The sequence below is a fragment of the Sebastes fasciatus genome, chromosome 17, assembly GCF_043250625.1.
Source record: "Sebastes fasciatus isolate fSebFas1 chromosome 17, fSebFas1.pri, whole genome shotgun sequence".
NCBI lineage: Eukaryota > Metazoa > Chordata > Actinopteri > Perciformes > Sebastidae > Sebastes > Sebastes fasciatus.
The window spans coordinates 12223343-12250680 of NC_133811.1; the positions used below are offsets into that span (position 1 = coordinate 12223343).

Genomic DNA, 27338 nt, shown 5'->3' on the forward strand with positions numbered 1-27338 from the left:
GTAAACTATTTTTGTAATATAAGAGAAAAAAAGTTTCCAAACGAGCCACCATTTTAGTTCCAGTTTGAAAGCTGGGAGCAGCAGCCCACGAGGGAAAGCGTTTGTTCAATCCGGTGCCTAGTGTCTAGGGTCTAGTGGCAGCCCATCAAGCGTCCAGTGCTGGGAAGCGATCACTCGCATCCAAATAAACCCCTCTGGAGACGTAAATTATTTTAAAAAAGCAATGTTTGTGCAATTTGAGTCATGTGAGCGAACAAATAACTAATATGAGAGAACAATTTATCATATTATTTTCTCCTGACACCTCCGTAATTCTAAAATCTGTATGTGCATACATCTTTTAATATACAAGAACGAGTAAAATGTTTAAATGCATTATCACAACACAGCCACATAAGCAATTTATAGGCATAGCCATAGTTATTTTCACGTCGGTTGGTTGCGTATGGTGTGTTGTTTGATATGTAGCATGACGTGTGAATGATTTGAGAGCTAAATAAGCTACTGACATCAGCTCCATTCATACCCTAATGCACAGAGTGAGGACAAAATGTGCTAATATCCACGTACTTGCTTGTATGGTTCTGTGTTTTCATCCATCTGTGTAGGTATAGGTATTAAATTACCTATTGTATTGTGCAAGGTCATACGTTCTGTGACCGAAGATGACTCCAATCATAGAGAGAGCAGAGATGAAGCGCCCCGGAGGGAGAGAGAGTTTAAACGACACATAACGAAGCCTGGATTATTTAATTACCACGGTCTCAACCACTTGGTCCGTGGAGGTTCCGGATAATATTTACATGTGATGTTATTTCCTCTTACCCTAGCTAGCTACGTCTGATGCACCCTAAGGCTCACCTGTCGATCAGGGCAACAAACCTGGTTAATAACCATGCAGACAGCCAAAAAACAATCACAAGATCCTTGAGCTTGTGTGAAGGACGGCAGCCTTTGGAGACCCGCATCCTGGCTTTTTGCTCAGCATAAGAAGTACCCTGCTCTGCTTTGAAGCGAGGACTTTTAATTTGGCAGTGTTTTTTTTTGTTTTGCGACAAGCGATGTATCTCGGCACCCACGTCTGTCTCTAAGTCCCCGCTAACTGAGGGCTTTGTGACAGGCGCAGAAAGGGGCCGCTCGCAAGGTCGGGCCCTGAACGTGACAAGGCGGTGACAGAATCGGTGACGGATTGACTTATGAGTTTGTTTTAAATGAGGAGAAATGTTTTTTTTTAGACATGTATGAAGGGATGAGGAGGTCGCACGTCTCGCAGGGATCCTTCTTGCTAAAAAAAAAGAAGGGAGAAGTACATTTGGATGCTGCATGCATAAGCAGGCGAGATTTTACTCCCAGACGTACGCCTTAAATCTCTCCGCTCTAGTAGTGACATCATATTAGCATTGGCCTTGTTTCCATGCAGATTCTGACTCTGAGATGCATTCTGCGTGAGACTGTGTGTGTGTGTGGGTGGTGTGGGCGTCTGTTTTGATGGCACATTATCCTCACTGTTGATGTGGAGACATAAGTAGCTTAGGGATCTTTTTGTCAATCAGATTTATCACCTTAATTACAGCATTCTGGACATATTTGATGAGGCGCGCTCTCCTGTCTTGCCATGTACTTCCTCCTCTGAGTGGAAAACTATCAGTGTTGGGATGAAACCCCTTCATCCATCTCACCTTAGCTAAGCCGAACCATCGGCTTTTTCTTTTTAGAGGGGGGGATAATAGTGTAAGGATGAAGAAGGCAGGGGAAAAAAAGGTAAGGGTGAGGTAGGAGTCAGTCAGACAGACAAAGGTAATGATTTCCACGCTCCAGATTTTAACTACAAGAGTCTGTAGGCTCCATCAATAATCCAGGGAGCAGGAGAGAGCACCGCCGGCCCAGCCAGTCTCACTATCCCCCTCTAATCACCACCAATTTGAGTCACAGCAACAGAGCCACAACAACAGAGCCACACCACCGCCTTCTTTTGGAAGACTCGTGTGTGTTTATTTGTCTTTCAGCGATAAAAGACACAGGACAGCAAAAACAAAAACACACTCTGACACACCACTTACAGGGCCGCTGCTTGGCGGGAGGCCAAGAGGAGGATAGGGTGACTGGGGTCTCCACTTCTGAGTGGAACAGAGATGAATTACCTCAGCCCCATCTTCCCCTCTCACTTTTATTCTTCTTTTCCTTTCATCCTTTTTCGCTTCCTCTCTCCCCTGCCCGCTGGGCCACACACACACAGAAAATGTACCGGGGAGGTCAGACGTTTTAGACGGCTGTTGGATCGCTTTTGAGCCAATGTTGCCCGAGCACATTTTATTCAAAGCCGAATTCCAAACTTAGAAAGACTTTGTGCTGAAGCCGAACGCCGCTGCTTCAAATGCACTTTATTATGCGGTAAGTTGTAAATGATGGCACCATGGGTCAGCACTCTGCTGGAAGGAATACATTATAATAGGTATTTGGGGGGTGATTTAGCTGCGCTGGCCAAGTTGCGAGCATAAAAATGAGCAAGCTTTTAGGGCACATTAGCATACAATGGGTTCATTTTGGCTGTGGCAAAGGCACGCTCATGGGGCAAGACTGGCAAGGCAAACTGGGGCATAATGGCTGCGTGGATAGTGTTTTAGAAGCCATTAGAGTTTTGGCATCATAGTGCATACTTAGTTGTGGTCCACAGTATAGACTAGACAGCAACTGTTACTCAGACTTTGTTGAGGCATTGTAAGGTTTTTGGTTTGTGTCTTGTATCTGAGACTCTCAAGATGGATTGGTGCTGGTGGGAGACGTAGTCTGACACTCTGTCGTGAATTTTAATACATTTATGCACCATCAGGGCCTCTTCCTCTCTAACTCTGTACAGCACCCCCCTCCTCTCACTATCCCTCGCTCCTCACTCATCCCTCATTCTCCCCTTCCCTAACTCTCTCCATCTGGTGCTAAACTGACGTGGTGCCTCTTCTCCTGTGAGCTCCCCATCCATCACCATCTCTGCACCACGGCGGCCAGCAGGAGACTGGCTCTAATGAAGCAAATGTTTATTTCCGGAGTCTGCCTCCTACTTCATTTGGATTGGGGTGGATGGATGGATGCTGGATGGGTGGAAGTTGTAGATGAGGAAAGGAATGGACAGAGAGAGTAAAGCAGGATAAAAGAAACTTGTAAAATGGGTATGTCCCCTGTGTGAGAGAGAGTGTTATATATGGTATATTATCAGGAAAAACCTCCCAACTTGTCTCTCTTGCCAGTACCACTTAACATATAATCGTCAAAGAACATTAAATTATCATTTCCAGGTTAGATAAGTTGTTGAATTGAACCTAAAATGTTTACATGTCTTTTTCTCTCTGACTCCTTTGCTCTCTTCCCCCCCCCTTTCTCCAGTTGTGAACTGCACAGAGCCGGGTCATGTGGAGAACAGCATCAGGCAGGTACTGCCCAGCGGACCGCATCGCTACAGCTTCCAGACCACCGTGTCGTACCGCTGTAACCCGGGCTACTACCTGCTGGGCACCAGCTCCATCTCCTGTCAGGGCGACGGTACCTGGGACCGCTCTCTGCCCAAGTGCCTGTGTGAGTACCTCAGTGGGTGGTTATAAGTGGCGCTGCATGGTTTCCAATTTTTTTGTACATACCGAAGAAGAGGACAGTAAAACTGTGTGAACTCTCACCCACCACTCCATCTGAACACAATCATTATTTAAAACTAATTTCCATAAAGAAAGGAATCTGTTGGCTTCCTGTTTGAGACTTTATGTTAAACATCATTTTTTGTGCCAAATTATCGCAATCAAATGGCATAAGTGATGATTAGTGACTTATTTTTAAGATTAATCAATTGTTTAGTCTATGAAATGTCAAAAAAATAGTGGTAAATGCCACAATCGCAATTTCTCTGAGCCCAAGTTGAAGTCCTCAAATAACTTATTTTGTCCAACCAATGGTTCAAAATCCAGAATTATTACACAGATACTATAAAACAAATCATTTTTAGAAGCTGGAAATGTTTAACATTTTCCTGAAAGAATGACTAAACTAATTAAGTGATTAACTGACTAACAGTTTCAAACCTACTGGGTTAGCTCCCATTCAGATTAGGAAATGTTATTTTGCATTTTGTAATCTAAACAGGCTCAGTGTGATAAAGTGATGACGCATTCTCACTGAACTGAGTCTCTTAATTGGTTTGAAAGTTATTTTGATTAAATGTGGTCTGATACTGTGAAATGTAGTGCAAACAAACAGTCACCCAACATTATTACACTGTAAGTTTTTTGCTAAAACAAGGCAATCTATTCAACATGGTGTAGTATTTATCACTTCTTGGAGTAAGTCCACTGGCTCATTGGTCTCTTTCTCTCGTCTCTCTGCTCTGATTGGACAGTGGTGCTATGTGACCGCCCCAGCGTGCCTCCCTACGCCCAGATCTCCGGCGACCGTCGGACAGTGGGCTCAGTCATCCGCTACAGCTGCATCGGCCAGCGTACCGTCATCGGCAACACGACGCGGATGTGCCAGCTGGACGGCCAGTGGAGCGGCTCGCCGCCACACTGCTCCGGTACGGAAAACTACACCCAGATTGACTGTCTGACGGTTTGGAAAGATAAAACTGAAAATAACTCAACATCAACTTGAGCTAAAAGATTGGAACAAGCACATTCGATCTTTGATGTTAGAAACTATGTGCTGGTATAGCCCCTTTTTCTTCATCCTCTTTCTAACTCCCTGCTTCTAATACAGGATTAATTCAGATGTAATGTTACCACCCAGTCACACCGTCGTTACGCCAGGCCAACAAATATAGTGTTCAGGTGGCAGCTGTTAGGTAATGAGCGGTAGGTGGAGCAAAGATGGATCCATAGGCCTCAAGGGCAAAGAGAGTGTCCCCTATAAAACAGTTTTAATATGCTCATATATGACTGAGGAACAGAGACGCCCACACCTCAGCTGGGTTATGGAGCAGTATAAAGACCTCAGCCCCCGTACTCTCTCATCCCATACAGCGATTCGCTTCAAAGCTCCTAGTATACTTAGTACTGTACACATGAGAAAAGCCATGGGGGTGCCCACACGTGCAGATGTGCATATAGGCACTAATACAAACACATTCACAAAGATGTGACAGAAACGCACACAAACTCACAAGCCGACAATAAAACAGCAGGCTGACAGTTTAATGTCACATTTCATGACAATCATATATATTCCGGGGATTGGTGGTGTTCTCTCAACGGGCAATAAACACAACGTTTTTATACATTTTTCCCGACTTTCTTAGCTTCGCACTATTGAGCTGATGTTGACCAGTGCCTTGTAAAATGAGCAGAGAGAGCAGCACACAGCGGTACTAAACGGTTTGTGATCGTTTTAAATGGAGGACGTGGAATTATGAAGCAAGGTGCAATATATATATATATGTTGGGTCAGTGGAATGAAAAATCACGTCGTATTGCACATTTTCTGCATGTTGAACAAATAGATATAATGAAACTTAATGTATTTGGGAGGCTAGCCACTCTGTAGGGAGGTAGGGGAATGTTGTTTTCCTGTTGGATGGCAGTCAGGTGGGAGGGAGGGGTCTTATTATTATTATTATTATTATGATTCTTATTATTATTGTTTTTTAATATGAAAACATCAATCATGTAGAGAGTGCATTTCTAATCTATGTCTCCACATGAGTGCTTTTCATTTTTTTTTTCCGCTACATTTGTCACAGATTATTTATTTTTTTTTCTCTCAAGGCGAGTCTGCCGGGCTGTGCGGAGATCCAGGCATTCCTGTGCACGGTATCCGTCTGGGAGAAGAGTTTTCAGTGAGCAGCGTCGTCCGCTTTAGCTGTGAGCCCGGCTACACGCTGAAGGGTTCTTCAGAGAGGAGTTGCCTGACCAATGGGACCTGGGTCGGCACCCAACCTGAGTGTCATGGTAAGGAATGCATGCATGTGTTTACAGTGTGTGCTTTTTTTCTTTCATCTCTGGTAAACATAGGCTGGTAGAAGGGGGATGGTGGATCCCAGTTTCAGAGTCAGGATCACACTGCATAGAAAGTTTTATGCCAATGCCTAACACGGATGGGAGTTCTGCCTGTAATCTGCATGTGTTGGACAACATGTTCTGTGGTGGTAGCTGTGGGAATATCCAGTCCAGCTATCCAGTCTTGCAAAATCGCAAAGTCTTACCAAGTATATTTGTCTAATTACTAGTCAAAATATTTCATAACACTTCATATAAAATCACCGAACAAGTAACATTTCAGTGAGATAGAGAGATTTGTTTTTAGGCAATGCATCTTGAATATCTGAATTGACAAAATACTACTTTTGAGCATCACAGGCTTATTATGACACACAACACTTCCTAATACTAGTGAAATATAGCTCAAAATGAGTTTTCCCAGCTAATATCAAGACCTATTTTTATCTTTAAAGGCCTAAAAAGCACATATATTTCAAGAAATCTTACCAAGTGAATTTTCACTTGTTACATTTGGCAGATTTTTTTAATTTATTACAAGCAAAAGCAACTTCATTATTTTTTTGAATTGGCCTTTTTTTTCCCAGAGGTATGTTCTCAGTTGTTGTTTTACTCCACAAAGCCTGTACCTTGTCAGCAATTGTGTTTATGATTTTTATAGTACAAATCTAAAGATTTCTCCCCCAACGGAATAAGTGTATGTTAGGGTCGGGTGAGGTGAGGGTAAGATAATATCAATAGGCAGATCGGTGCGGTAGCCACCAATTTGTGACGAGGAGAAAGCTGAGCTTGAAGGTGAACTTCTCAATTTAGCAGTTGATTTAAGTTCCAACTCTGCCCCCTGAGGCTATTAGGGATGCCACGATGAGGACATTTCCCCACTGGTTAATAAACTTGTGACAACGGCGATGTGAGAAAAGATGACACTCATTATCCGTGAAGTACTTGCTTTGATCTTTAACATTGGAAGTCTGTATGTCTGGCCTCTCCGGACAAGCTTTCGCCGCGGGGCTGCAGGTTTCCACCTGGCACCGCTGCGCCGTGCACACCGGCTGTGACCGCTCCGTTCCCCACACAGCTTCATACCAAAAGTTTACATATTGCCTCATTAACGTTATCAGGTTCCCTATAAAGCATTGAGTTTAAATCTGAAATATTGCCAAATAGGCGCTTTTGCTTTTCTGCTTTGATACCAAATCCTCCGCCATCGCCTGTCAACTCCTGGGATAAGTGTGTGAAATTTGACTCCTGCAACTCTGCGCTGGGACTCCGTTCAAAGCAAACACTTTCAGTTTCAGCTTATAATTGTAGTATCCATCATTCGACTATGTATTGATGACACGCTTATTATTTTACAAATTTGGTTATTTGATGGATGTGGGCGCTGATGCGCGAAAATTAACTAAATGGGTTTTATTTCTATTAAAAAAAATTTAAAACGGCGGTGAGCAAGTAATGCAACCGGTGCATGCCTGAACACCAAGCAAAACTGGTAACACCGACCACCGCAGCAAGCCTAGTGGCTGTGAGCTTTGTGACTCCCTTTAGGGACAGGGTGAGCAGCTTGGATATCATGGAAGAACTTTGAGTAGAACAGCCGCTTCTTTGCGTTGAAAGCAACCAGTCGAGGTTGTTCAGGAATCTGATCAGGACGCCTATGTACTGTAAAAGTATTCTGGACACGTCCAACTGGAGGCCCCGGAGCAGACCCAGAAGGCTATGGAGGGATTACATATCCCATCTGGCCTGTGAACGCCTTGGGATTCCTTATGAGGAGCTGGAGGACATCGCTGGGGAGAGTCATGTGTGGGCTACAGATTAAATTGCCAGCACTGCAACCCAAATCCTGCATAACTGGTGGAAAATGAATGGATGGATGGTTCGACAGACTTCTTAGGAGCAGTAATGAATGAGCACAAAATCTGACCATCTAGTAACACATAAAACAGGCCAGCTGTCGAGTTATGATTGTGCAGTAACTGAAGGTGAACTTAATGTTCACTGATGCATTATGGACATGAATAAGACATCTACATTTTCAGTAACTTGTATTTCTTTCAAGCAGTCTTTTCTTTTGTGCATCGTTTTTTTATTCCCTTTCTTATTCCTTTCCTAAAAGCTTTGTTTAATTACTCCCACTGCATTTGTTTTGAAAACCTTTTTATGCATATATTCTCGGGTCTAATAGACACCCAAATCTCTTTCCTCAATTGGAGTTAATTTTGGTCTTGAATGTTATACAATGTGGTTACTTTGATGAGTATTTATAAGTCATCATCTCCACATTTTGATGTCTAGCTGATCTCAACAAATCCCACCACTGAACTGCAATTTTAAGTTATAGATTGTAGATCTATACTGTAGTCACTGATTGTGTAATTAGCTGCTGCCTTTGCAAATTTGCATGTGTTTTGTGTGTGTTTGCAAAAATGTAAAACTGTAATTGAGCAAGAGAGAATGGGGGGGATGTAACAGAGAATGTTTTCTCTATTGATTAAACACCATAAGGCGTTTAATTTTTGTCCTTGTGCAACATCGCATCCAATCTGCTGCTGACACCTGAAAAACCAGCTTCTTTGAATGTGTGAGTGAGTGTGCGTCCAATCGATCTGACTCTTAAGGCCCCACGCTATTCATTATAATTGCTGAGAAAGGACAAAGACATTAGACACTTCTTTTTCTACTGTCTTACACATCACATGCAGCATTAAGAGTAAAATATAAGGATAACCTCAAGAAGTGAACTTGTGCAAACACTTTAATTTGAAGTGTTAGTTTAGCTTGACTTAAATTATTATCAAATCAGTTAATAGTATGTACGTTGTATTTGTGCTATTTGGGCAAGTCATAGTCAAGTCAGCACACTGCCACACTGACAGCTGTTGTTGCCTGTTGGGCTTGAGTTTGACATGTTATGATTTCAGCATATTTGTATGCTAAATGTAGTACCTGTGAGGGTTTCTGGACAAAATTTTTCATTATTTTTGTGTTGTTAAATGATTTCCAATAATAAATACATACATACATTTGCATAAAGCAAGCATATTTGCCCACTCCCATGTTGATAAGAGTATTAAATACTTGACAAATCTCCCTTTAAGGTACATTTTGAACAGATAAAAATGTAGGATTAATTTGGGATTAATCGTGATTAATCATGGACAACCATACGATTAATCGGGATTAGATATTTTGATCGATTGACAGCCCTAGTCTTTACTCCCAGCAACACTAAAATAATAAAACCATCCATAAACTTGCAGTTGCAGTTTCCAGCATCAAATTGGCAAGTTCCATCTGCAGTTGTATTGTATTTCCTTTTCCTGCCCTTTTCATCTTCTCCATGAACACACATCCTTGTATACGGTGTATTACTTCCAGAAGCTTCATCCTGTCGGCCAGGTTGTTTTCACATGTGTTCTTAATGCCCCCCCCCCCCCACACACACACACACACAAACCTCTCTCCACACATCACCACCCCCTCTCTACCTTCACTCGCTCTGTCTCACTCTCTCTCTGGTGTGTGGTATGCCCACTAGCCGAGGTTGCCCACCTGTTCTCGGCTGGCACAGACTTCAAGGGCCAGGCCACATCTGGTCATTACGGGAGGGCGAAGCCCGTGGGGCTCCGAAGGCCCGGGGCAAGCTGGAGACTGTAATGAACAGAACCAGCGCTGGCGGCCCGACAGACACCAAGGGAGTTTGTGAGCAAAGGATGTGTCCATCAAAGCAGAGTTACTTATGAAGTAGGACGCAGGGGAAGATGAGGGTGGTAGGGTGGGCGGATGAAGAACAGAGGGAAAGGAAATATGAAAACACATGAAGGGATATAAAAGGAATGGACTAGAAAACCAACCTACATTTTGTTTGGAATTTACAGGAAAAATTGTATTAAAATAGATATGAAGAACAAAATAAAAGGGTATTTTAAGAACAACCCCATCACCCGAAAGTGCGCGTGAATGACACATGTACAATAAGAACGCCTTTCTTGCTTTTGTATTGCCATTTGTACGCCATGTAGTCTGCACTGACTGCAATGTAAACGCATCCACATAAATATACTACACTTAATTACTGACATAGAATAAAAAGTGAGAAAGACCACTTATGGCAGGCGTGAGGGGAGGTGGATGGGTCCAACAAACACAGGAGTTTCCGTACATATTTTACTTCGTTTACGTGCTTATTTTAAGTCCAACCATGCCGTTTTTCCTAAACCTAACTAAGTGGTTTTGTTGCCTCAACCGAACTGCGGACGTGACCGTAGTTTTGTTGCCTGATGTACAAATGACATGCGAAAAGCCTAAAATGCATCCTCATGACACGCGGCATGTCCTTGTTACGTCATGCTATTTATATGCCTTCCTCTGAGACTGGGTTGTTTAAGAAACTAAACATTCATGAGTCTGAGAAAATACAAAATATGTTCTATATTAGCAGTTGGTTGCCTTCTAGTGATCACTGACTAGAACTTATACATGAGTTTAAACATTTCATTTACTACTACATCACTGGGTGCAAAAATCGAATTAGATTTATGTAGTTTGGTAGGTGGATAGGTTAAATAGAGAGATGAGTGGATGGAAAAATGGAGTGAAATAAAAGAAAAGAGTAAGGATGTGGGCATTTTTTTCCATCTATAAGTCTCAAAAAGGCTTCGATGAAGCAAAGTGTGTAATGGTGACAACACTCGCCTCAACCCCCACCCTTCTCTCCAATCCACATCACACACACACATAACTAATTTACACTTTCTCCTCCGGTCACTCAGGATTTAGTGTGTAGATGAATATCACCTAATCCTTCTCTGCTGCCCTCTCTCTCTTCTTCTCTCTTGTTTTCAGTGATCTCCTGTGGAAACCCGGGAACTCCAAAGAATTCCCAGATCCTGATCCACGATGGCCTGACGTTTTCCAGATCCATCACTTACTCTTGCAGGGAGGGCTACTACTCTACCGGCATGCTTACCCGACACTGCACTGTCAACGGGACCTGGACCGGCAACATGCCCGAGTGCTCCGGTAATTAACAGCTCTCACAGAGAAAGAGTGTATCTATGTACAGCGCATATCTTTTGGTTCATATTTAAATTGAAATTCATGCTCCAGTTGAGGATGCTTTTCTGTTTCTGTTGGCTTATACACATTTCTGAGCTGTTTACCTGTCGGCCTCTCGTGTTTATTTGTACTTGAGCTGTAGTACCTGTACTCAAATGGCACAGACTCCTTTATCACAATGTCTCACAAAAGATACACAGCTGCTGTACAGAGCCGAGAGACCCTGGCAAATAGAGGTCACTAAGAGAAGCAGTTTCTTCTGAATGGAGAGGATAAACCCTAAGCAGCACCATTATGGATCTCAGAACTCAGTAATCTATAGGAGTGAAAAGGTTCATGTTGACGCACTTCTGCAGAACAACTTTAGAGAGGAAAGGACGTGTGAATAGGTTTGGTTGAAAGGTTTCTACTGATCGGTGGGATGCTAAAGGGATTTACCTGACAGAAGGGTGTAGAGGTAATCTTTAATGTCAATCAATTGTTCCTTCTTGGTATAGTTTCCTTCAGGGACACATTGACTTCTGGTGTCTTGTGTTAAGATATTATGTCTCCTAATTGCAATTATATTATTTAACTTCAACATCATTGTTTTGTGTGTTCATTCAAAATGTTTGAGAACGATTCTCCATAACAGGGGCAACTAGAAGTGTAAGTTTTGGTCTCCTATCTCCATTTTAGCTGTAATCTACTTACTGTAACTGAAATTAACAGACATTTGACACCTACAGTATCATGTGCAAAAAAGCAGTGGACGTTATTGTTGGCCAAATATTGTCATGCAAGAGGAGAAATCATCTCACTGTATCTGAGCCCTGTAGGTATTGTTACTGGGTGCACAGTCCTAGATAGACATCGTGGCTCCAGGCGACACACTCTTACCAGCCTGGTGGGAAATGTAAGTGCTTTCTCAGTCAAGGGGAGACACTACACCTCCAAAAAGGCTCTGCTTCCTCACCCTACTGGGAATTTTTGCAGCGATGTTGGTCATATGCATTTAATAATTCCTTTTCGTCCCATGGCAACTAAGCGCGAAGTTGTCCTTCCGTGCCCTGGATTTTTCTATCTTAGACATTTACAGCGGAGCCGAGCTATGATGCTGCTGAGTCACACAGTGGAATTCTCACTGTTGTTACTCAATCACACTGTTTCCCCCGCAGGATGTAAAAGTATAATCAAGGAGAAATGTGGTTCGTTTTGGAGCTTTGGGGGAGCGACTGTAGAGGGATACCCATCACAATATTTAGACTTTCTGCACCGTAAAAGCTCTAAACTGGAGATATTCAAAGTGCAAGCACAGTTCTTTCAGATAAAACACATTAAGTCACACTGTCAGTGATGGTGACCGAAAACTAGTTGCATCAAACAAAAACTTTACTGTTCATGAAACTAAAAGCAACATTGATTTATTTTGTCATATCAGTCGTTAGTCACGTGACTCGATGGTATCATCCATCCTGTGAGTCACATGAGTCCCTAGTTAACGTTAACCATGACCGTTTCCTGACCCTAACTAAGTGTTTGTGTTGCCTAAACCTAACTTTTGAAAGGACACTATACATGTAACAAGCTTATATTGACACGCTGTCCATGACACGTCCAGAAGTAACGTAAGAGGGGTCCCCCGTGTGTCGGTCGGTTTACTTACTTGTGTGTCAAATTGATCTCCTGCTTCATCGGGTACAAGCAAATGTGAAACAAATGAAATCATCAGATAACATGGCTCCGACATGATGAAATAGCAAATTTTCCTTCTGATTTTTTTTTTCCTGTTTTATGAAAACAAATCTTTCTCTGCATCTCTGTCATCGTGTTCCACTACTTCTGTCTTTATTGTCGAATTGTTTTACCTATTGTCATTTCTTCTTACTTCTTTATCCCGCTTTTGTTTCTGCAGTAATCAACTGTGGTGACCCTGGAGTGCCAGCCAATGGTGTGAGGTTGGGCAATGATTTCATCTACAACCACACAGTCAGTTACCAGTGTTCTCCTGGTTTCACCATGGACGCAGACCGGGCCTCGACTCTTATCTGCACCAAGGACCGCACCTGGAATGGCACCAAACCTCTCTGTAAAGGTACAGTTGTATAGAATGATGCGAATGACAATACAGTGATGAGATAAAATCCAGAAGATAACGTAGGATGCAGGAAAGGAAGGAGTGATCATGGAAGTGCTAGAGCTAATGAATATTACAGAAGAAGTCATTACACTAATACTTGGACTGGAACGAATCGCGTCATTCAAACCGATATGCAGAATTTATGAAGTCCTGCAATGCCCCTTTTGTCTCCTTGTAGCGATCTTATGTGGTCAACCACCCGTCATCCCTAATGGACAGGTTGTCGGTACGGAGTTCATCTGGGGCTCTAGCATCAGCTACTCCTGCAACCAAGGTTACCAGCTGTCCCTGCCCACTGTGTTAACATGCCAGGGCAATGGCAACTGGAGTGGAGAGAAACCCCAGTGCTTCCGTAAGTGGCACCACACTGGGATACCCAATTACATTACATGTTATTGATGTCTTTCGTGACATTTCTTTCACCCAAGTATGTACCGTATGTCCTTGGTGTTAACATTTCACCTCCCTTTAGAAGATATTGTATTACAACCCAACATGGTTAGTAAGGTCACCTCACATATTCCCCTTGTTTCTCTTTGTCCTCCAGCTGTGTTCTGTGGAGACCCAGGGATGCCAGCCCAGGGAAGGAGGGAGGACCGAGGATTCACCTATCTGTCCTCTGTCTCCTTCTCCTGCTACCCTCCCCTCGTCCTGGTGGGCTCTACCAGGAGATATTGTCAGTATGATGGCACCTGGAGTGGCACACAACCCTCTTGCATAGGTAAGCTTCTTCCATTTATGGCATAGTCTAAAACGTTGTATATGTTAGAATCAGGGGCGATTTTAGACTAGTTTTTAGGGGTGCTCAAACACACTGAAATTTCATCTCAGCTCCCCTAAAGTGAAGTTTCATCCGAAACTAGAAATACCTAACGAATCCATTTGGTACCAACCATGTCATGCTAGTTTGTCGAGAAGGAGGCTAAAAAACACTCCAAAGTCAGGCTAAATTTTGGCGAGGGAAAACTGGCATGGCGATTTTTTTTAAAGGGGGTCCCTTGATCTCTCACCTTAAGATATGTGAATGAAAATAGGCTCTATGTGGACCGATAAGTCTCCCCTTTACATACATGCCCACGTTATGATAATTCCATAGAGTACAATGGGATACATATAATATAATAGTTCTAAAATCAACAAAGTATATGGGACCAAAGTGATTAACATATCCCTGATAATACAGTATGTTTGCCTTGCATTGTCTGTCATTTTGAGCCTGTTCAAATAATCGTTCACCTTGTTTTGCAGTATGGTTCGTTCATGGTACAATATCATTTTAAGCAATTTATTTTGTTCTTCATATGTATTTTTGGGCAAAAAACATGCAGTTTTTTTGCATGCAGTACAAATGTGTTATTTTCGCCTATACTAAAAATGGTGTATTATAATATTTTTGCATACTGGGGTCCCTAAACAGTCTTGGAACTGCAGGAAAATTCACCAGAATGCAGGAAATGAAGTGGTTGACCCCCCCCAATTCATGTATTGTTGAAACAATACATATGCCCTTGACTATAAACATGTCACATTCTCATTGGGGGCTGAGCGCCCCTAAAGGTCTGATCCTAGAATCGCCCCTGCAGGTTTGAATACAGTACTTGGTGTAATACTCAAAGCAGTGACACACTGGCAGGGAGGTGGTGGTTGTTGGCAACAGTATGCATGGCCTGTGGCCTTGTTCTATAACCAGAGCACAGAACATTGAGAAAGACTCTATGTCTTTAATTTCATTTAATGCTATAACACTAGTATCTGTGTGAGAGAAGCCCCCCATTGACCAGCTCCCTTATGGTCTCCCTTCTAGTCCTGATTGCCTTTTTTGCAATCAAGGAGCAATGCATGCAAAAACCATTTGACCCAGCTAACAAGCCATATTGATCCTGTTCTTCCACTCTGATCGGTGCAATTAATTAAACCAACCCAGAACATTTATTTCACCTATTCAGAACCATGGATGTAGACATAATGTGGAAAAAAACATAGGTCTGGCAATGTAAGACTGCACCAGGGGTCCGTTTCACCAACTGTGCAACGTGCAACTCTCCTGTCTCATTTTTAGATATTTAACTTATCAAAGTAAACTCCGCACTCGTGACCCATGAATGAGCACAAATTTAATCTGTAATTTGCGAGTGACAAACTTTCATGAAACGCGATGCTGCCTCTGTTTGCGACCTGCATGTAAGCCGTGCTTGCAAAACATTTTAATGAAACCGACCCCAGTATCAAGCCTCATACCTTTGTTTTGCCCCTGTGTCATCAGAAATATTGTTCGCCGCGGCAATAAATATCCCGAGCAATAAACTTCCGTAAACAAGGCAGAGTAATACCATTTGAGTTACAAGGTACAAATAAATGTGGATGCTGTAGTTAGGAGCACTCAAGGAAATCACACTGTGGTCAGAAACAAATTGCGGAATAAAATAAAATGTATTGTTCCAGCCCTTAGGTCCATTGTGGTATTTGAAGTGCTGTAAAATTTGCACACGGGCTCAACCCTTTGACCCTGTAAAGGTTAGTTTAAACATTAATTCATTATAGCCAAAAGTCACCATTAACTCCACTACCAGGGCATCATTTATCACCCACTTTGTTTAACCAATGTTGAAAAACCATAGTGCCTGGCATGTGGGAAAGGTTAAACTAAGATATAGTGAGATGTAATTAATTAGAATAAGAACCTGTGTTGTACATTTGCAGTGTGTAGCTACCGCTGATATTGCTTTACGTCATATCTTGCAATACCTTGCAAAGCTTCATACCTTCGCTGGACAGACTGGCCTCTTGTTGCATTTTGTTCAACTTATAGATTTCCATTTATTCTTTAACTTTTTTTTGCATTAAACTCAAAGGAGAAATGTTATTGTTCTCTCTGGCCTATAGCCCTGTGAACCAGTATATAATGAAGGTGGTAAGTCTGTGTAGTTTTGTAATGATTGGAGCTGAAGCTGAATGAAGCTTCCTTGCCTGTCCTTGTAGGCTGCAAAGAAAAAAATGACCCAGTGGGTTACTTTTAAGAGCAACAAATTTACAATTACCTTATGAGATGATCAATATAATGCATTTGTTTTAGTGAAAAAAATGATGTAAAGAAACACAGTCTTGCAAAATTGTGTTTCCTGATCTTTGTGTTCTCAGGACTTTTTTATGGTTCCTGTCCCAAATGTCCTTTTTGTGTATTCTGCACCCTCGGCATGGAATATGTTGACTTGAAAGACTTGAAACACAATGAATTAATCTTGTTAAATCTTTCAAATCCCAAATTAAAGAATTAGAGGCAGATTCTTTAAGATGACAATTTACCTGATTAAGAAACTCACTTTTAAATTTCTCTTTTGAAATGTGAGCTCCCTCTGCTTGATTTAATTTCCTTTTAATTTTTGTCTCTTTGTCTTTGGTGTTTTTTTGTCTATAACGACTGTATGTGTTTTTTATTTATGCTGCTGCCTGTCTTGGCCAGGTCTCCTTTGAAAAACAGAGATTCTTAATCTCAATGGAACATGTCCTGGTTAAATAAATACATTTAAAACAATGTTGTTAACTGATTAACACGGTGTGTGGATTGATGAGACCTGACAGTTTGGCCAGGAAGTAAAGGAGATTTTTAATCTCAATGAGGCTTTTCCTGGTTAAATGCGTTTAAATAAGATGCTCTGAGCAGGGATAAAAAGTGTAATAAGATCACTGATAAAAGATTTTGTAGGATTTGTGTATGCGAGTCTTGGTGTACGTCTGTGTGCATAGATGTCTGCATACAGTAATGTATGATCTTCACTCCTACAGTCACTATTTCACACCAGATATGTGAAAAATGTAATCCCCCATACAATGTCTCTGAGGTGATATATCTGTATGTCGTGGGTGGCGTATATTAGATGGGACCTGCTCCAACATGACAGTCGTTATCACAGGATTGCTGTGTTTGTGTGTTTCAGATCCCACTCACACTACCTGTGGGGACCCTGGCACTCCTCTGTTTGGAAATCAGAACAACAGCCAAGGCTACCAGGTGTGGATACGAAGTCACACAGGGAATTCATGTATTCATTGTATTGAATCTTGTAACCTTTCATTCAGGAAGGATATATATATTTTTTTTTTTTTTAAATCTATGTACTGCAATCTTCGGAGCCCCCCTAGACCCTAGGAGAACATTTGTATTAACTCATTCCCTCAAGTTAGTAACTCGTTCCCTCGAGTTAGGTATCTCGTTCCCTCGAGTTACTTCATAGAGCACTTCGTTCAATCATTCCTGACTGTCCACACATTGCTGATGTACAGAGCCCCCCTAGATGATGTACTTCGGTAAAGTTGGAAAGACAATGACAGATTCAAACTTCCTGGATCAATAACTCATAACTAAAAGGTTGTTAAAACACAAACAACGGCTCTTTCTAACCGTAGTAAGGTAGACAACGAGCTACAACCTCATTTTAATCAACACATAGTAACACATAACGTTGGTCTCTATGCGACGAGTGGTCAGGGACCGTCTACAAAGTGCAACGCCAAAAAGATAAAAATATTCAATAACTTCAGTATTATACAGTGTAGTACCACCAAAATTACTTCAAACATCAATGGTCTCCTCATAGTTGTACTACAACACTTAGTTTGGAAAAATATGCTTTTGCATAATATTGGTGAATTTTTAATGGGAAAGATATTCAATAAGTTCACTTTTATAAAGTGTAGTGCCACCAAAATGTCTTAATTAGTTTAATAAGTATAATCAGGAAGAGACCATTGTTGTGTGAAGAGATTTTGGTGGTACTACACTGCATAATACTGAAGTTATTGAATATGTTTTCCCATTAAAAATTCAAAAGAATTATGCAAAATAATATTTTTTCCAAACTAAATGTTGTAGTACAACCATGAGGAGATCATTGATGTGTGAAGTAATTTTGGTGGTACTACACTGTATAATACTGAAGTTATTGAATATGTTTCCCATTAAAAATTCACCAAAATTATTGTATCTAACATGTTGCCACAGTGTGTACTTCAATAACCACCTCAATATTGATATTATGAGAAAGTAACATGATTCTTTACATAGTACAAAATATGACACAGTCAGTGGTCATCAGCATTATTTATTTTCCCTGATCATTTATTATTAAGTAGGGCTGCAACCTATTTTTTTATTATTTTATTAATCAATAATCTGTTAGTGTATGACATGGCAAAAAGGATAGTGAAAAAAATGCCCATCACAACCAAGATGATGTCTTAAAATGTCTTGTCTTCTTCGACCAAAAATCCCAAACCAAAAGATATTCCATTTACAATGAAATAGAAGTAAAGAATAAAATCCTACCAGACAATGTTTTCACTATTTTTTATCTGAAAACTGGTAGAAATAGTTGCAGATTGTTTTTCTGTATATCAACTAATTGACTAATTGTTTCAGCTCTATACAGAGTTTAAGGAGGATGCCATCTGCTGTGTTGTTACGCAAACCTCATGATGATACAATGATAGAAACTAAGTTAATATATACATTTTAATTTTAAATAACAAATACTAAACCCAAAACATTTGATTTGAACAGTTTTAATATACACTGTCTCTTCTTTGTACAGCATCTGCTTGCTGTTATGCACAATATCCTCATCCTCACATTCTCATTCTGTATCCTCTTACAGATCAGCAGCACTGTGTTCTTCAACTGTAGAAAGGGCTACTTACTTCAGGGCTCCATTTCTCGCACTTGTCTGCCCATCCTCACTTGGAGTGGTTTTCAACCTGAGTGCATTGGTAAGTACACAGTCTGCTCATATTGTAAAAGCACATCTATTGTTAAGTGGAAAACTTGACCTTGAGCATAAGTTTCCATTGCTCAAAATCTGACGCCTACATATCCCACATATTCTTCCTTGACCCCAAACCTCCGCCTTGGCTCTCTTTTTCTCTTCCACCATATTTTTTTCATTCTTATCTGTTGCTCCTCTGATCCCTCTCCCTGTTCATCTCCTCGCTCCAACTTTAACCTGTTTTCTTTAATCCTTCTCTCCCTCTCTTTTTCTCCAGCCCACCACTGCAGCCAACCAGAGCTGCCAGCCCAGGCTGATGTGAGAGCCATTGAACTGCCATCCCTTGGCTACACGCTGATCTATACGTGTCAGCCTGGCTTCTACTTGGCCGGAGGATCAGAGCACAGGACCTGCAGATCCGACGGGAGCTGGACAGGGAAACAACCTCTTTGTGCAGGTAAAAAACATGGTTACATTACATCCATAAGGGGACATGCAGAAATACTTGATTTCAAATATGCAAAGACATGTATTAGGGGTTCCCGGTTATAGGTTTTTGGGCTCTGGAGCTTCGGTAGCAATCAACAGTGAATATTGGATGCCTCGGCCGGGTAGAGCACCTTAACCTCTTGGTTAGGCAGCATGGACTCCTCATTAAAGCAGCACAATTCCTCTGTCACACCGGCTGTAAGCCCGTGCGTAATGCAGCCTGCAGATGCTTCTTCTCTGCCTTTTCGTCTCGGGCTTCACATGTCTTGTGCTCCAACATAAGCGACGACGACGAGGGCTCTTGGCTCGTCGCAATGACATGACTCGGGAAGGACTCAGCCAAACATTTCTCTGTTCTTGCCTGAAATGGGAGGCATAGCGCCCGCAACACGTGTCTCTCGTTTTAATCAGGGTCTGAAATTAGCACCCGCCACCATTCAAATGTGGGCAAATTCTTGGTAGTTGCAGATAAAATCATCAGGCCATCCGCCACTTTGGCAGACAGGCAAAAACGCTAGGGATGGGAATAGAGAATCCTAGTTGTCCGATTCCTTGGCATCGCATGCCTTTGTGACTATTGATTCCTCTGTATTGATGCTTTCCAACAGTTACGCACGCACAATGATGCAACGGCATGCCAGCGATGTATCATGTTTCATTTTGTTTGGGACCGGAGCCATAGCGGAGAGAAGAAAAAAAAACACTCACAAGCATGGCGCTACTACTACTAAACCTGAGGGACACACCCTATTCTTGTGAAAAAATAGACCCTGGTTTTAATTAATCATTTTTTAAGGATTCTCTTATTCTACAGTATTGTTGTTTGTAGTATTATTTGTTAAGCATACGAATAAGAATTTAGGTTTTAACTCGCAAAGTTAAATTAAGGTTTGGTGTGTTTTATGCATGTTTGTAATTCCAAGGGGTTAAAAAAATGTATCGCCTCCACAACGAACAAATAACCGAATAGTCGAATATTCGGGTCCAGCCCTAATACGCACACACATGCACCCTCTTCTGCTTTTGCTGCTGCAAAATTTTAACAGTATTACTTACAAGACTAGAGCGAATGCCAACACATTGGTCGTCATCTGACCTTTTTTACACATGGGCATAAACAAATAAACACGCACATAGATAGATTCACCAAAACCTCATGGGACTACACATGTTTGCACACAGCCACCCACTTTCCCCACACAGATGTATTAAACACTTCAAACCCTTCACCTCATATTCGTAATGTGCAGTTTCCATTAGCGGCCTCATATTGAAACCGCTGTACTCACGCAGGATTCAGTGGTGACTCAGGTTTGGAGAATTGGGAAATTCAGCTAATGCTGATGAATAGCTGTGTTACCACTTGCTTATTCTCAGACACATGCCAGGGTTGGACGGCCCATCCATCACACAAGGTGCACCGCATGGATTTACACATCCACACACTCACACACACACACAGACTCGCAAGCTTTGAAACATTAACAAGGGCGCAGAATCTGATTAGGCCAATGCACCCCATTGATTAGGTTAGCAGAAGTACCTCTTACAAATGGCGAGGCAGTGTTAACAAGGTGTAGCAGACAAATAGACTGCCATTAAGACACCCCCGAGCATCGGCCCTAAATACATATAGGGAAAAAAATGGAGTCATCGACACACAATTATCGAGGGTAGACGAATGCTAATAGCTTAAAGAGAACGACGTACTGGAAGAGGGAGACATCCGTGTGATGGATTCCATGCCAAGCCGTTGCTGAAATATAGAGGGTGATGTTTTTTTTTTAAGGCTGTGCCATTAAGAGTGAAGGAAAGAAAGAGAACTGGCCTTAGCACATTCAGGATATTAACAGGGCCTGTGGGCGCCGTGATGGAAGGGAAGCTCAAAAGACTGGCAGCTAATAAAGTACAAGGCTGTGGGAGTGTGTGTTTGTTTGTGTCTGGATACGTTTATCCAAGGTGATGTTTGTGCTCATAAACTACCATCAGTATACCTGTCTTTTGTTTGTAGTTGCGTGTAAAGCCCTTCCCCGCTCTGTTTGCCTGTGTGGGTGTATGTTTACTACTGCGGTGTAGTTCCGCGGCCCCGTGTGAGCAGTAAGGCATTATTAAAGTGCTTCCCTTGAAGCTGTGAAACTGTGTCTCTGACTTAGCAAAAGCCCCACAGGGACAACCGGGGCCGCTCTGTCGAGTCCTGTCGCGGGCAGACCTCACTCTGTCCATCACGCGGGTTATTAGTCGTGGAGGTAGACAGGAAGTGCTGATGGTGACATCCTCCTACCGCAATTACCTCCGGGCTGTTTAAAGAGGAAATTGTTATCTTTCTATTCTCACTTCCTGAGGCAAACACTGCACCTGTTCACATGATAAACTTGTAAATAATGTTTTTTGAGTTAATTCTGTTGTGTTATCCTCTTCAGCTGATAATCGCCCAAGTGGTAAGAGCCCAGTGGGGACAGTGCAGGAGCCACCCTCCAAATTACCAGGTAATAACAAGGTCCTTCTTATGTTGTAATATGTTTTAACTAATATTTGTTTAAAATATTGTCTGTATTTGGATTGTCTGTGGTTCTCAGTGGGAATCTGAAGATGTTGTAAATAAAAATTAGTACCCTCTGAGACCCGCGGAATCCCGACCAACTTCACTCTCTTTCAGAGGCTGTTCAGGCTCAGTTTTAGAGCTACAGTGAAGGTACTGATATCTTATGAAATTAAAAACCTAAGGAATCCATGATATGTTAGTTTGTCGGGAAGGAGGCTAAATAACAAAGTTAAGCTAAATTTCGGAGTGGAAAAAACTGGCATGGCCATTTTCACAGGGGTGCCTTGACCTCTGACCTCAAGATATGTCACTGAAAATGGGTCTGGAGTCCCTAAACAGTCTTGGAATTGCATAAATTGGGTAGGACTGGAAAGCTGAGATTATTGTGGATCCAATGAGCCCAGTTGTATTCATGCGTGACGATGTTAGCCCCCATAGTAGCCATTTCATTGTAGTGACACCATTTCACAATTAATTTTAATGTATTAATTAGTTCATGTTTATTTCTGATTCATGATTAGAACAACTTGACACACAGAGCTGCATCTCAAATTAATCTTCAGGTTCCGCAGTTTTCAGATGATGTACACCACTTCTATGTGACATCTACCGTTGACCTGCTATCTCCCTCTAAAGACCCCCAGTACCCACCTAAAAAAAATGACAAAAACAGGTCTATTGTGGATCTCAGAGGGTTAATTTTGCTTTAGACTAACCATTAAAGTAACCTGGCACATGGAACTTGATAAAACCTTTCTTTTCCTCCTCTCTCTCTCCTCCCCTTCCCTCTTTCAGTCCCTGGTGGCGTATTCGCTAAGAACTCTCTGTGGAGGGGATCCTATGAGTACCTGGGGAAGAAGCAGCCGGCCATGCTCAGCATCACTGCCTTTGAACCCTTTAGCAACCGGGTCAACGGGACACTAATCGACCACAGCGGAGTGGAACTCAAACTGGCTGGTAGGTACACCAAAAGTATAGAAGTCACTTAGTGTCAACACCTTCAAAAAAAATAAACCTCTCACACATACACACATGACTTCATTCTCACTCTGTCGGGTTTTATCCAAACAGACAATGTCAGATAAAATTCCAGTGAAGACAAGGAGCACGAAAACAGTGTAGTCCCTGCATGGAGTAGATCATTGCTGCTGTAACTGAACAGCAGACGTTTTATTTTTTTTCCCCGTGGCATAATCACCATGCAGCTGTGATCATTAAGGCTCAAATTTGCATCTGTAACGGCTTGGACACTTCACCCCCCTGTACCTGGACGCTATCAATCTTCATCACAGTGTAGTTAAAAAATATTTTTACTGCTACTAATTGCCGCACTCTCCAGTGAAAGTGATGTTGCTGATTCAGACTTATAGATCATAGTTGTTTTTGCACAATATACAAATCGCATGCATTGGTTGTGGAGTCATTCAATGCGAAACTTTACACTAAACTTATATTTTATGAATGCAACAATGGTTTCAGATAAACAATCCAGCCTTTTTTATAAAAGTATAAATAAAAGTAAAAAAAAAATACAAATGTTATGTTTTAAAAAACGTTTCATGATACACTGTGGCTGTCTAAATGTGAATGGAAAGACCAAAACCAACAATGAATGGATCTTACTAATAAGTATTGCCTATGTAGCCAAAGCCTGATATATCTTAGTCCTCTCTGCCATAGAGCTAGCCAGTCAGCCACAATGTTGCTGGGTGACATGTTGCTTCATTAAGTAAATAAATAAGTTAAATGAGATCAGAACCAGAAGTACTTTATTGATCCCTTGGGGAAAATTAAGACGTTACAGTTGCTCTTATGTATAAGCATACATAAATATAACAAAAATAGAAATAAATGAGTATCTAAAATGTAAATTATGTACACAATGATACAATATATAACACAATAGATGTAGAGTAAATACATAATAAAAATAAGAAATATAAGTAATGTGTACAAATATGTGAATCACATACATACAATATATAACCACAGCTTAAATAACTAAAAATGCTGAGAAGTGTGATCTATTAAGTGTGTTAAATATAAATGCAAGAATAGTATAAATAGGAATTAAATAAGAATATTTCTTGAAATGTACAGTATAAATATAGTATCAATGCCAGAGTATTGCACAGTTGAATCATTGCACAGATTATTGTACAGTTAAGTTAAGTAAGTAACTATTGACTCAGAGTGTCTGACTGGCCACAGGCTGGAATTACTTCCTGTGGCACTCTGTGGTGCATCTCTGTCCAAGATGACATGTAGCTTGTACAGCGTCCTCCTCTCTGACACCACCGTCAGGGAGCCCAGCTCCACCCACACAATGTCACTGGCCTTGGGGATCAGTTTGTTGAGTCTGTTAGCGTCAGCTGCCCTCAACCTGCTACCCCCCAGCACACAACAGCAAACAGGATAGCGCTGACCACCACTGAGTCATAAAACATCCTCTTTGTCCAGCAGATGTTGAAGGACCTCAGCCTCCACAGTAAATAGAGACAACTCTGGCCCTTCTTGTAAAGGGCTTCAGTGTTCTTAGATGGTTCTGCAGATACATTAAGCATATAGTTTTGGGGACTTAGCATCACGCATTAACCTTTCATGTTTTGGAAAATGAAAGGTTTATTCCAGTCACTGACCAAACGTCATGTTGCAAATCAAAGTCTTTATTTGTCCTCTCTCACTAGCAAAGTGCTACTGAAGTTAACAAACATGAGGAAGCCACAATGTGAAATGCAATGTTTGCTCACAGATTTTTTTTATTATGTACGACTTAACTAATAAATGAACACATTCTAGATGTTCACGGTGTGTGCTGAAATTTTGACGATCACATTGCTACTAAAGTTATATGTATATGTGAGACTGCAGTGAGACTTTCTGTCATGGATGACAAAGTGGGGCTGCTAGACACTGAGGAAACAGTAATGTGATGCTATGATTGGAGGATGAATCAGATTTAAGCCCCAAAACTAAGAACCTTTTGAGTAACTCAATGCATTTCGATCCCAGGGACCAGGGTCTAAATTAAGTTCCGGGGACATTTTACTTACTTTATTACTTTCTGAAAGTACATGAAATTTCAGGGTGGGGTTTGCAGGGATGACCGCCGCTGATTGGTAAAACACACACACACAGGAACGCTGTTTCAACAAGCTTCAACTTGTGTACCGCTTCATTCATAAAACAAGGAAGAACTCTAGTATTGATTTAGGACCATTTTAGGATGAGTGGAGAGCATTTCTCTTTGTTTGACAACATTAAAAGCAAAGTTAGGCTTTGCTGTCGGCTTCCTGAGTCCCGACTTATTTTTAAAAAAGCGAGAGAGATCACAAGAGCGAGCCGAGAGGGCGAGCGGTAGAAAAGGGAGACAATGGTGCCGTGATTGAGAGTATAAAAAGTTATTTTCTGATTGTTTCACGGCGGTTGCGTTCGAAAGCACAAATAAATAATCAGCAATCGCACAACAGATGATTTACTGTGGAGACAGACACTCTTAGTTTAATTTTTTCTCCTCTGCATCTCATCAGTAAATACTATGCAGCAGTAAATGTCATCGCAGCGAGACAAAAACACATTTATTTATTTTTTTCAACGTGATTTTTAGATGAAACAGACGGACACACTGAACTGCAGCCCTCGTCTCATGTCATGTTATGTTGCTCTTTCATATGTCAGAGGACTAATTTTGCCTAATCTTACCAGTAAACGCAGACACCATTGAGCTGAAGGAACCTTTTTCCTTGAAAAGTAGTTCCTGAACTAAAATTACCCGGAACTTCCTAGTGGAAACCCGGCTTTAGTTTTTTTTAATTCCTGCACGTGTGTAGATATATCACATAATTCTTCTGAGTTGGTCAAAGTGTGGCTAACTGTTAACATGTTTTTTTCTTGTAGGTACATATAAGAAGGAGGAAGCCCAGCTACTGCTACAGGTCCACCAGATCAGAGGCCCGGTGGAGATCTTTGTCAACAAGTTCAAAATAGACAACTGGGCGCTAGACGGACATGTAAGTGCAAGTCCAGGGTCAATACAGCACCTCTCTTTGTAACTGCAAAAATGTTCATCACACAAACACACACACACACATACACCTTTATTGTGAAATATGCACAGGCACACGTACACACTAACCTTGTCACTCTCGGGAGATGGAGGGCCCACCAAGAGTTTTCTCTTTAATTAAAATGTCAGTTAAATCATTGCCTGGTAATCAGGACTCGACAGACCCCCCTCCACTCCTTGCTCCCGTATTATCCCCCAACCGCAGGCACCTCTAATGCACACCCACTCCAGATATAATTAAAAAAGCAGGTCACACTATATATATGTGTGTGTGTGTGTGTGTGTGCCACTGTGTGGGTTTTTATACAAGTGGAGCGTTCCTCTCGTGTTACACGCTCGTGTGTCTTAGCGGCGCGGCCGAGTGTGTTTATGTTTGTGCTCTTGAGCAGAAAAACGTCATATTAAATGTCAGCTATAAGAGCGCCTCTCAACTCCTTTGACATGATATTTCATTTTCCGCGTGCACCAGCTGCTGACACTTTGATGAGACTCTCCTTTGTAAAGCCTGGATGTGACACATAAAGTGTCTGTCTCCCATTTTCTCTCCCTCCCTAGGTGTCCTACATCTCTTCATCCAACTCCTTTGTGTACCAGGGATTTGTCAGAGGAAAAGGCTTTGGCCAATTTGGTCTCCAGAGACTGGGTGAGTGAGCTGTCCACTTGGTTATAGAAACCACTGTGACCAAGCTGTCTCCTGGGGGAAGACTGAATGTCTGTGTTTTGTTTTTTTTCCCCTCCCCTGTCTGGATTTCTATCTCAGAAATCTTTCACTTAAAATGTGTCTAGCATCATTAAGCTTAGCTGCAAGTGCTTTCACAACATGTCATTTTCTGTGTTGGATTTATCATTTATTTACGTTTACAAACACTTTTGGAGAATGAATCCAGCATAAAGAGGCAAACGCGGTTCAAAAACATGATTAATAGTCCAAAACTGACATCCACACACACACAGAACACAGCTACAGAAAGCCTTTTCTTCAGGAGTCTGTGGGTTGCATGTTGATGCCTGTGGAGTCTTTGCCATATCAAGTAACCCCACATCTTCCAGTTTTGATTCAGTAAATATCATCCATTCTTTGCTGTGTGTCATTCTTTGGTTCCTTCAGCGACTTCAGCGTTGCTGTCACAGATGGAGCATTTTTTTTTTTCTCAAAAGGCTGCAGTTATCGAAATATTCTGCTTCATGTTTGTGACCTAGAAATCCCACCCATATGATCCTCCTCCTCGCTACAGCTTTTATACGGCAAACACTTCCATACAGACTCAATGGATCTGAATGCCTTCCGCAGTCAAGCACTTACGTGTGTGTGAGATTTTTTTTTTTTCATCTT

General features: G+C 41.6%; 1 protein-coding gene across 1 annotated transcript in view; it reads left to right on the plus strand.

Annotated features, from left to right (window-relative positions):
* Positions 1–27338, plus strand: part of csmd2 (CUB and Sushi multiple domains 2) — a 282555-nt gene that overhangs the window by 245496 nt on the left and 9721 nt on the right. The window contains exons 56-69 of the mRNA XM_074613264.1: positions 3379–3567; positions 4379–4552; positions 5739–5921; positions 10818–10994; positions 12925–13104; positions 13328–13501; positions 13697–13870; positions 17085–17158; positions 18801–18912; positions 19186–19365; positions 21818–21883; positions 22735–22896; positions 25837–25949; positions 26561–26648. Coding sequence (XP_074469365.1) covers positions 3379–3567; positions 4379–4552; positions 5739–5921; positions 10818–10994; positions 12925–13104; positions 13328–13501; positions 13697–13870; positions 17085–17158; positions 18801–18912; positions 19186–19365; positions 21818–21883; positions 22735–22896; positions 25837–25949; positions 26561–26648 — 2046 coding nt within the window. The remainder of the gene's footprint in view (positions 1–3378; positions 3568–4378; positions 4553–5738; positions 5922–10817; positions 10995–12924; positions 13105–13327; positions 13502–13696; positions 13871–17084; positions 17159–18800; positions 18913–19185; positions 19366–21817; positions 21884–22734; positions 22897–25836; positions 25950–26560; positions 26649–27338) is intronic.